Genomic DNA, 12,275 nt, shown 5'->3' on the forward strand with positions numbered 1-12,275 from the left:
CAGTCAGTGACAACTAAAGTCTCTGTAATGTTTATGTTGTACTATTACTAAAAAACGATAAAAAGAAGGGATTTAAGATCATTAAAGCTGGGCTGGCCTGAGTCCAGTGCATTATGTCAACTTCCAGTCCAACTATTCGGCTCCCCATAGCCGACCCTAGCTGTACGGAGCCGCCATTGGACTGGCCCCATGAAGTGAACAGAGACGTCGTAACTCTCCTTCAATGGCTCGGACACAGACAACACCACACAGAGAACAGTGGGGCGGCGGTCGGACGGACGGACCAACGGATGGACAGACAGACGGACAAACAGACAGCACAGGATGTGAGCTTTCGATATAATGTCCACAGCGCTCGCAAACGAATTAAAAATATAGCTTAGCTGAAACAACGTCATAGACTTCTCATGGTTGTTGGTAAGGAGTCATTATACCCAGAAAAAGCTCAATTTGTTTGACGTTTGCCTCTTTCTTTTTGTTGTTGTTCTTCTTAAATATTTTACCAAGGCAGTTACAGGAAAAAGCCCTCGGGGGTTGTATGCGCTGAGAAAATGCTCCATCGCCGTGACAGCCGAAGTGTCATAACTCTGAAGCTCATTTAAATGTCAAAACCTTAAATAAACACCGCCGTTGCCGTTGACACGGGGGAGCAGGCAGGAATTCTCAAGAGGATGGATTCCTTTTTTTTATAATGGGAAGAGCCACCGCTACAGATATGCTTGCAACACATCTCACAGGAGATTCCAAAACAAAACGTGCAAACAAGAGACAAAAACAGTTGTGGCTCGTGTGAAGAAGGAGGTGGAGAAGAATGGTTGTGGAAAAACATGTGTGCACACACACACACACACACACACACACACACACACACGAGAAGATTAAGAGAGGCAGTGATTGGAGGTGAAGCGTTCACTGACACCCACGACCTTCAGTTAATGAAGAGAAAGAAAGAAAGGAAGAACAAAATGTGAACAAAAGTGCAGTGGTTTCCATGCCTTTCAAGAGCAGTGGTTCTCAAACGTGTTCATGTCCAAGGACCCCCAGATTGACACTTATTATAGTCTGCAGACCCCCATTTGAAAAGATATGCCATGCAGTAGCAGTGATTCTCAACCATTTCATCTCAAGGACCCCCAGTTTGACATGCATTAGGCTATGGGTCTTTGGTTCCATATTTGTATACTCTCTGAGTTACAGACCCATAAGGGTCCATTTGGTTCCTATCTTAACTATCATTTAAGATGGGGACCCCCTGGAACTCCCTCAATGACCCACTTCGAGAACCACTGAGAGAGAGAGAGAGAGAGAGAGAGAGAGAGAGAGATAGAGAGAGCAGAATGAGAGATGTGTGAATGAGGCCTAACCTGTTTGGAGGACATCTCCATACTGAGGATGGTAGTGGGAACCTAGAAGAGAAACACACAGACAAAAAGCTTCAAACAGGCCGACCCAGAGATGATGCTCCACAGCTCACACTAGATATCAATTCATCCCAACGCCCATCCCAGGGCAGGATTAACTCTAGGGGCCACAGTCTGCATTAAAATATTTCCCTAAGAAGCTTTGTCACTGGTGACGGCAAATCTGACTAACAGTCAAATTCAATGCACTATTCCTTATCTTTGAAGGAAAAAAATTGGAGCATTTAATCCATTGCTAGCTGGCTGAATACTAATACTACTACTACAAAAAATAAAAATAATAATAAGGGTAATAATAATAATAATAATAATAAACACATTGTGTCACACTGTGAGGCGATGTTGACCTTGTACATCGCTTATTTTCAGCGAAGCGATAGCGTGTAGCGCCAAAACAGAAAGTGGCGTAGTACAGAGCCCGGGGGACTCCGGTCAACTGAGCAATGAGCATAGGATTTAATTTGTATAATTACACGTCGGAGGGTCACGTTGGCTTTAGGCCTGTCGCAATTTTCTTAGATAATTATTTAGACATAATCGCCATAATCGTTTCCATGTGCATCTTTTTATTACGAGGCAAACAGAAATCATTTTTGTATTCTTATGTTCCAGTGCTCAATGCCAAAAACACAATTAAATCCTTAATCACAATTAGTGTGAGAAGTGATCGTCAACTTAAATGTGTAATCGTGACAGCCCTAGACGCCGCTGGGATAGAACAAAACAACATAAATGTGGATCTCCGCTGCAAATAAATGTCATCATGGAAGCGGACGGATGGCAAATATTTCACAGACGTGGCGTGCCACCGGAGCAGTGCCACGGGCCCTACGGACGATTTAGAATACATGGCGTGCCACCGGAGAAGTGCCATGGGCCGTACGGACGATTTAGAATACATGGCGTGCCACCGGAGAAGTGCCATGGGCCGTACGGACGATTTAGAATACATGGCGTGCCACCGGAGAAGTGCCATGGGCCATACGGACGTTTTAGAATACGTGGCGTCACTGGCGTGCCACCGGAGCAGTGCCATGGGCCCTACGGATGTTTTAGAATAGAGATGTGATGAATATTTCACCGTATGATGATGAGTCAACTCGCCCCGTGAGGACCGCACTGAAAGGCGGACATTTGCATCTGTCAGTAATCAGGACTTTAGTATGTGAGTGCGTGCGTGTATGTTCGCAGCCTTCACACGCACGTATGTGCGTGCGTGCGTGCGTGCCTGCGTGCGTGCGTGCGTGCGTGCGTGCGTGCGTGCGTGCGTGCGTGCGTGCGTGCGTGCGTGCGTGCGTGCGTGCGCAGCACCTGGAACACTTGGAGCTCCTCAAGCACAACTTCCTCTGTGGACCAGTTCTCCTGAGTGATGCTTACTACCTTCAGAACCGAACCAGCATCTGTGTGTGTGTGTGTGTGTGTGTGTGTGTGTGTGTGTGTGTGTGTGTGTGTGTGTGTGTGTGTGCGCGTGCGTGTGCGTGTATGGATGTGTTTTTGTGGGAAAGAGAGAGAGAGAGAGAGAGAGAGAGAGAGAGAGAGAGAGAGAGAGAGAGACACATACACACACGCACAGAGAGAAGACAAAACAAAGTGATGGAAATTATGAATCAAGCAAACCACTAGCCATGTATTTTTCATAGAGGACCATAGAATACTAAATAATGCAAATCAGCCCATGCAGGTAGCAGCTCTGTTTCAAACTGAATCCGACAGACAAGCCACTCCTCTGGCCATTTCCTGGCCACACGATGATTTAAAATAGTCTGGTTATTCAGCAGTGGTGCAAAGTAGAAATGTAGATGTACAGTAGATGTAGAAATACTCTGTTACACGTAAACGTTAGTACAGTTTTCAGATGTTAATGTATAGAAAATTACAAATCTTTTGAAAATAGCAGATCTACAGGCCCACAATACGTCACAATGCATCACATCGCAACGCATTGTGAGCTTGTAGATCGCCTATTTTCAAATGACACAAATATATAGGGCTGAGGTGGTTAATATAGGCTATGTTTTGTAATAATAATGAAAATGTACAATGTAACCAGTAACTAATGTTTTCAAATAATTGTCCAATTGTAGTGGACTAAAAGTACAATATTTGGATCCGAGATGTATAGTGGAGTAGAGTACAAGTAAAAGTATTGGAAATTGCAAAACAAAAAGTACAAATATTTCAAAGATGTACATGTAAATGTACTCAGCTACTTTACACCACTGGCCACAAGATGATTTAAAATAATCTTGTTATTCAGAGTGACAGACAGGATGGGGAATGGAACACTCCCCAATGAAAACATCCATTCACACAATCCTCCAGCGCAGGGGTGGGCAACTTTGACCATGGAGAGGGCCACTATATTTCCACACTCACTCCCTAGGGCCATATATTACTGTCAAAGCAAAAATAGCCAATATACAAGCTCGCATGTGGCCCGCGGGCCGCCAGTTGCCCACCCCTGCTCTAGCGCAAACATAATGACCAATATGCACACTGTGGCTGGAATCTGGATCACACACACACACACAGACATTATGTTTGGTTGCGGTTGATTCCTGCCCTGGTGATAAAGCACCATCTTCTGGTGAGTTCTGGAATAACAGCTGGAAGGCAGTAATCAAGAGTCTGAGGCCCCATTTCCACCAGTTGGGACCCGGTTCAGTTCAGAACCAGTTTTTAGTCCATGAGCCAGATCGGGACCTCCAAAATTGGAACATTAATTATGAATTGAGTGGGAATAAACATTATATTTAATTGTTTATAGGATCAATAAAATAAAATTAATACATGATAACCCTTCCACAGGAGTAGCTTTTTAATATTTATCACACATTTTGTCATTTTCACCTACAGTAGGCCTGTACGTGATAGGTGAACAGGTAAAAATGTTCTAATTAATAGTTATCACCAACATGACCTCACCTGTCCCCAGGAACATGACCTCGTACTGCCCATCCTCGGCGCTCACTCTGTCCACCACTATCTGGGTCAGGGTGTAGTCAACGCGGACGCGCGTGAAGATGGGCCGTCCGGTCAGCGGACGCACAGAGCGCTGCATCAGAGGGTGGAAGCGCACAAAGCTGACCACCTCGTCCGGGAAGTCCTTGGTGGTCTTGATCCTCGGATCGTACGTCTTGCTGGGACACTGCAGTGGGGGTGGGGGGGGTGGAGAAAGTATAGTAATTTAAGCTATTTAATGATTCTAAAACGGATATCTGTTACAATGAGGTTCTCAGACATACACTCTTAGATAATATAGAAAACAAGGATAAATAAACAGGACAAATCCAAACCCATTGCTATTTTGCTAATTTGCTGAACTTCACAGTTGTCTATTTTCTCCAGACCCGGACACAAATGTTTTACTAAAAGTGTCAATACTGCAATGTAGAAATGACCCTGTTACAAGTAAAAGTCTGGGATTCAAAATAGACTTGAGTAAAAGTACTAAAGTATTGGCATCAAAATGTACTTGAAGTACCAAAAGTAAAAGTACTCATTATGCAGAATGTCCCATTTCAAGTTTCAAATGTATACATTTGTGTGTATATATATAAATGTACACGTGTGTAGATTTTCTATCACACGACAACACCTCTTTATCTTCCCCTGTGCCACAATAATTAAAATGTCTAGTGTAGGCCTGTTAAAGGCATGTAGGCCTAATAAAATGTATACCCTGTAGCCTATCTAACATAGGAATCTACATGTTGGCATTTTGTTTCCTTGTAAATGTTGGAACTTTCATGCATGCATTTTGAAACGCTGGACTCTGTCAATAAACTGCATGGGGTGTGTCTCCCTCTGGTGGTAGACAGGAGAACCGCAAGTGCTGATGACATCTGCCTGCATGCCTATGCACTGCCTATTCACTTCAAGCACACTGTCTCAGTGTCTAGCTTAACCACTTGATCTACAAGCTCACACCAGATTGCTATGTCCACCTAGAATGACTTTTTTGCCTGTAATGCTATACCAAAAACAAGGGCGCCAGGTTGAAAGTTGTTAACACTTAGAGAGGTCTTTCTGACCCATTTTGAGATTTTGCCCATGAAACTCTAAAGAAGGTTCTCCTTCCTAAATAAATATTCAATTCAAATCATCTCTGTTTTTTATCTGAAACATTTTCTAAATATGCATACTTCGTTTTCGGTCAAACTGACAACCCTGTCACCCTTACTTCACACCTCCAGACAGCCCATTGTTCAAGTAGTCAATGTCACGGGGCAACCCGTGCCTTATAGACACTAGAAGACTCCACAATGTGAAACTGAACATTACACACGCACACTGCACAGCTGCTTCCATAAATTGACTGTCATCAAGCTCCTTGGAGGTGTGGCTGGCTATGTGTAGCATCATAATACTTCTCTGTGTTGCCTAATGCTATCATAATTGTTTGATTTGATGCCTTGGAAAACATTCAGACTCTATGAAGGAAATGTGTAATTGTATAGTTGGTCTAACTCATGGGTCATGGTTTACCTTGTTTGAGTAGATTGGTCCAATTACTAATCATTGTGGGTGGGTCTCACCTGGTATATAAGGGAGGCTTGTGGAAATGTTTGGGAGGGAATCCTGAGTGGAAGATGTTCAGTTTTGCTTGAGACTAACAAAGGAGACAACTCCAGGGGCGAGCTGCCAGGGCCTTCCAGGAAGGCATAGCCTCTTACTTTCTGTTATTTGAAAGTGTATTGTTGATAAGTCTTTATTCTGGAAGTATTGTTTTTGCCTGCACAGTCAAATCCAGCATGGGTCGTTCACTCTGTGTTTTGAGGTAAATAAAATACCAAAAAAGAACTACATTCTGGGACGGTCGATTCCGAGTCATAACCTGAAGTCAGCTTGTGTGGTACCTGGCCGTACTACAGACATAACCTGAAGTCAGCTTGTGTGGTACCTGGCCTTACTACAGACATAACCTGAAGTCAGCTTGTGTGGTACCTGGCCTTACTACAGACATACTGTAACCTGAAGTCAGCTTATGTGGTACCTGGCCGTACTACAGACATAACCTGAAGTCAGCTTGTGTGGTACCTGGCCTTACTACAGACATAACCTGAAGTCAGCTTGTGTGGTACCTGGCCTTACTACAGACATAACCTGAAGTCAGCTTGTGTGGTACCTGGCCTTACTACAGACATAACCTGAAGTCAGCTTGTGTGGTACCTGGCCGTACTACAGACATAACCTGAAGTCAGCTTGTGTGGTACCTGGCCTTACTACAGACATAACCTGAAGTCAGCTTGTGTGGTACCTGGCCGTACTACAGACATAACCTGAAGTCAGCTTGTGTGGTACCTGGCCGTACTACAGACATAACCTGAAGTCAGCTTGTGTGGTACCTGGCCTTACTACAGACATAACCTGAAGTCAGCTTGTGTGGTACCTAGGGATGGGTATCGTTAGGATTTTTTCGAGTCCGGTACCGATTCCGGTTCTGCTTATCGATTCCGGTTCTTAACGGTTCCCTATTTCGGTTCCAAAATGATATAAAAGAGGTCAAATGTTTAACAAAAAAGCTCAATGTCAGGTAATGTGTATATATATATTATATATATATATATATATATATATATATATATACATACATACAGTGTTGGGATTAATAAAGTGACAACTTTTACAATATCTCCATTACCATTATCCAAATTAATTCCTTAATTATATATATATATTTTAAATACATTTTGGAGAAAAGAATAGCTCATATGCAATGTGAAATGCCACCTAATTCTTAATCCTTTTCCTTGTCTTTATTATGGGCCATCTTGTGAAAGCTGCATGCTTTTATTGTGAAGGGTCTCAGTTCTCACAGCCTGCCTATTTCCACGTGCTAAAAATAGCTGATCGACAAGCTCACAACGTGTTGCGTCCGCAACGCGTTGTGAGCTTGTCGATCAGCCATTTTCAGCATGCAAGCATAACACGTGTACGACGAAGAATAAATCAGGCATCACTGCGCTTCTGTGGAGGGAGGGAGATATATTTTGTTTTTTGTTTCTGAACGAGGCGATCATGTTTGGACATCTATGGACAGCTATTTTGGACAGCTATTTTTCGTGGCACATTATGTTTAATCACAACAGTGTCACGTTTACTTTAGCTCTTCAACGTTTGGGTCGGAACATGTATGTGTCTACGTGCATATGCGCTCTGCTCGCTCCAGTCTTTCTGGAGGGAGCGAAATGTAGCGTCTTCTGCATGCATCTAAGCATTAACATTTCAATGGCCGAGGGTCGTTGGAGTCTATTGTTCCGTGTTGTTGTTATCGCACGTCTAATGGTTAGACGTGTGACAACGCAACAATAGGAAGCGATTACCACGGTCCATTCTGTTGCTGGCTCTCCGAGTAGCATGATCTGATTATAATCAGCTGTTTTATGTGCGTGCGTGCGTGCAGGGTGTCACCCAGGAACCGATAGAGAGAACCTAAATTGAATTATTGTAATGGGTACCCGGTACTCGAGCATGTTCGGTTCGGTACCGGATTGGTCCCGAGGTTCGGGACCCACCCCTAGTGGTACCTGGCCTTACTACAGACATAACCTGAAGTCAGCTTGTGTGGTACCTGGCCTTACTACAGACATAACCTGAAGTCAGCTTGTGTGGTACCTGGCCTTACTACAGACATAACCTGAAGTCAGCTTGTGTGGTACCTGGCCGTACTACAGACATAACCTGAAGTCAGCTTGTGTGGTACCTGGCCTTACTACAGACATAACCTGAAGTCAGCTTGTGTGGTACCTGGCCTTACTACAGACATAACCTGAAGTCAGCTTGTGTGGTACCTGGCCTTACTACAGACATAACCTGAAGTCAGCTTGTGTGGTACCTGGCCGTACTACAGACATGCGAGTGTTAAGCAAGCATACACCACCTTCTCTATGCACCACTGATAATTAGCCTTCCAAACAATGCAGAATGGATTCCTGTATGATTAGCAGGACACGCTAGTTAACTTGGGTGGTCAAACACATTATGAACCAGGCTGCGCTGATTAGACGTATGCATGAATAATCACACACGCATGCACGCACACAAGCCCAAACACGCACACGCACACACACAGACCTATGGCGTGTTACACAGAATTAATGCTTCACACTTGCATCCACTTAAGACAACTACCTCAAATAGAGAGCGTTTATTATTGTTAATCAGCACTGAAGCTGAAGATCATATTTATGTTACCTGAGATAAAAAATTACATCATGCAATGCTAATAATAAATAAACTCCTACAGTGCCAGTCTGTCTGTCTGCCTGCCTGCCTGCATGCGTGCGTGCGTGCGTGCGTGGGTGCGTGCGTGCGTGCGTGCGGTGGTCGACGCACCGTCCCAGGCCGGGGGTAGGGGATCCGGCCCTCGTACTCCACCCAGCGGTGGTCGGGTCCCTCTTTGTGAGCGTAGGGCCCGTTGAATGCTGCCCTGATGTCCGCCATGCTGTACACGCACACCGCCGAGCCACGGAAGATGGAGCTGGGAGAGAGGAGTAGAGGAACAGCACATAAAGAAACCAGAAGATGGAGCTGGGAGGCCTAATTCTCTAGACTACGGTCGGGTCCAGTAAAGACCTGCCCCCCGCCTGCCTCTGATTGGCCCCCTTCCTACTAGTAGTAGAGAGGGGCCGTCTCTAGCGAACTTGAGCTACGAGAGACACCACCGGGCGTGCCAAAGCGTGCGAGTTGGCGTCTCGAACGTTGCAAAGTTCGCTTAGCCGAATCAGCCCTGTTTGAGTTGCAACCCGATATGGACAACACCAAGCAATATATTTCCCATCATGGAGTAACCAGTCAGTGTCACCAGACTATCCACCTCGGAGGAAAGTCTGGAAACCAAGGGCAGTGTCGGTAGGCCAATCAGGGGCAGGCGGGGGGCGGGTCTTTACCGGACCGGGCCGTAGTAATTGAATCGCGCAGCTGGGAGAGGAGCAGAGCAACAGCACATAAAAACACCAGATAGCAGCTTATAGGGAATGTATGCCAGTCATTTTTTTTCTTTCCTCATTCCAAGGATGACTTAATTCAAATATCACTTCTTTTTTGTTTTGTTGTGATAATTCTCCCTACTATAGAGTGCTGACTATATAAGTAGTTCATCCCTGTCCCCAGTTAACCCCTGGGGTAAAAAAAAACTTTTTTCGTTTTTGGCCAGGTGGCCCAGCCTTCATCCAATCAGGATAGAGAGGGGCCTTCCGTCAATCATGATCGAGCGGGGGCGGGCCTTGGTGTGCGTGCTCTTGGCCTGTCGTGTCCCCCCCACTGTAGTGCGTGCGTGCATGTGCACATCTTATTACTGGGGCGGACCGGGGGGTTTTCTGAATCACCAAAAATCACTGAATGCTCCTTTAAAACAACAGTATTTCTGTGGTATTCAGATAGCTAGGTTGAAGAGTGACAGGATCGGCAGGGCTGAGAGAGAGAGAAGTAATTACGCCACAGGTGGCACCTGGAGGTGTGTGTGTGTGTGTGTGTGTGTGTGTGTGTGTGTGTGTGTGTGTGTGTGTGTGTGTGTGTGTGTGTGTGTGTGTGTGTGTGTGTGTGTGTGTGTGTGTGTGTGTGTGTGTGTGTGGACGGAGGTGATGAGTGCATGGTGGACACACCTAGAGGTAGTGAAGACTCCATACACGATGGGGTTCTTCTCATCTCTGGTTGGGAGCAGAAAGATGTCCTCTACACAGATCACATACAAATGAGATGGTTAAAGACGTCCTCTACAGTCTACACATGATACATCACATAGAAACGAGATGGTTAAAGACGTCCTCTACACATGATACATCACATAGAAACGAGATGGTTAAAGATGTCCTCTACACATGACAGATCACATACAAATGAGATGGTTAAAGACGTCCTCTACAGTCTACACATGATACATCACATAGAAACGAGATGGTTAAAGACGTCCTCTACACATGATACATCACATAGAAACGAGATGGTTAAAAGAGTCTGGACTGTTAACACTATAGTGGTTTGATTGGAGAATATAAATATTCTCTATGTTCATATACAATTAATTCCCTTTATTTTTTCATTTGAACATGTTGTTCTCAAATTCCAACGGTAATAACTGGTAGGTCTCTAGGGAGTGCGCTCTGATCAAGGAGACAAGGTAGGAGGCCCTTTGAGAGGTACGGGACTACGGGCACAGATGTGTAAATAATTCTGTTCAGCAACTTCCTTGTTTCTCAGGGTTTTACCTTATCAAGGGTCGCGACTTTTGCTACATCTATCAATGGGCCAGTCAAGCTACTGGTTTCAGCCAGAACTTCAATGGCTCATTGCCCAGTTGTTGCCAGTACAGTATCTCTGAACATGTCATGTTAGGACCCACCCTCTTTGCTGATTTTGTGCTCTCATATACTCAATGCAAAGTGCATTCATGTCATGTTGTCCCAATTACTCCTTCAGAGCAGTTGTGTCTTCATAATACAGTCATCTTAATTCTGGAATAAATTTACCATCAGACCAGACTTTTCTTCCAAGTGTTTATTTTCTCATCTTGTGCATTAAAAATCTCCGATCAGGTTCAAATACATTTCCATGTCAAGGGCCCCCAAAGTTTTATGAATTTGGCCACAGAGCCCCATCTGAACAGATGTTGTTCTATGCAGGGACAGAAGATAAGATTTGTATTTTTCTTGTGACCTTCTAGATCAGAAGGTCTTGGATTCCCGTAGTGAGCTTTAAAAGGATTGCCATGGGCACACTTCCCAAACATTGCTCCTGCTTTGACGTATAGCAAATATTGGTTATCTTGCTTTTTAGTTTAATGGCAAATTTCGTTGCTTATAGTTTTATATATTAGCCTTTATTGGTTGCGTTATTAGATGTTCCTGTTTCATACAGTACCCGCTTCTTCGGTAGCGGGTACTGTATTTATGAGTGTTGCATGTTTGTCCTGTTATTGTCTTGTATTTATTGTTACTGGCAGAGCTGTGTCACTTATCTTGCCTCTTCTCTTGGCCAGTTCACACTTGTAAAAGAGACTTCAGTCTCAATGTGGTTTTTACTGGTTAAATAAAGGTTAAATAAAATTCTAGATCAGATGGGGTTTTTTTTGCATAGCTTTGAGAACCAATAAATTGCACGCTTCAGATAGTACTGTGTACTTTCACATTTTGTTTTCTGTGCTCGTCTTGTTGTGAACATACTGTTGATTTTTTTTTAATTGCCATAATTCTGTTTTTCTCACCGTATTGATGCTGCTCCATTCTCCGCCTTATATTTATTCCATGCATTACCCTCAAGGATAAATACATTCGTCTAGTTTATTTTTTAAGCACTGCAAAATCATACAATATATGGCACTGATGTATAGTTTGCTGTGTTAATGTTAACATAACCCTGTACTGTGTTAATTTACCCCGGGACCTTACAAATGAACCCAAATGGACCCGGGTCTGTTTGGTTGTACCGGGGGTGGAATCATTTGTGGTGAAACATCGACCTTGTTCCGAATACAAATTGGGTTGCTTCACCGCCACTATCACCAATACTTGCATTTTGTGTGGATGTAGCCTACAGGTATACTCAACAGTATATTTTCAGCTAATGAATTACGCAAAGAAAACACCCCCAGCATGTAAAGACCTTGAAAGAAATTTATATCCAGCTGAAGTTCACACCAACCCACTTAACTCCTACTGTTCCCATGCCATGGTTACTGTCTAATCCCTCTATTGTGTATGTATGTTCTGTATTATTTATTAGCATGGAAACGTTGCACAGTTTTTTGTGTATTGTTATATGTGCTGTATAATAAGCACTTTTGCGATTCCCAGTGTATGAAATGTGCCGTGGAAATTACGTTTATTTTGACATGTTAGTCTGTTTGATTGCCTA

General features: G+C 43.9%; 1 protein-coding gene across 1 annotated transcript in view; it reads right to left on the minus strand.

The window, feature by feature from the left end:
* Positions 1-12,275, minus strand: part of sema3d (sema domain, immunoglobulin domain (Ig), short basic domain, secreted, (semaphorin) 3D) — a 58,489-nt gene that overhangs the window by 17,267 nt on the left and 28,947 nt on the right. Inside the window, exons 10-14 of the mRNA XM_083763187.1 lie at positions 10,028-10,097; positions 8,760-8,904; positions 4,347-4,569; positions 2,733-2,821; positions 1,365-1,406 (exon numbers count right to left, since the gene is read on the minus strand). Of these exons, the coding sequence (XP_083619313.1) occupies positions 1,365-1,406; positions 2,733-2,821; positions 4,347-4,569; positions 8,760-8,904; positions 10,028-10,097 (569 nt within the window). The remainder of the gene's footprint in view (positions 1-1,364; positions 1,407-2,732; positions 2,822-4,346; positions 4,570-8,759; positions 8,905-10,027; positions 10,098-12,275) is intronic.

Source organism: Protomyctophum parallelum (genome assembly GCF_964188405.1).
Source record: "Protomyctophum parallelum genome assembly, chromosome: 4".
In the NCBI taxonomy this organism is placed as follows: Eukaryota; Metazoa; Chordata; class Actinopteri; order Myctophiformes; family Myctophidae; genus Protomyctophum; species Protomyctophum parallelum.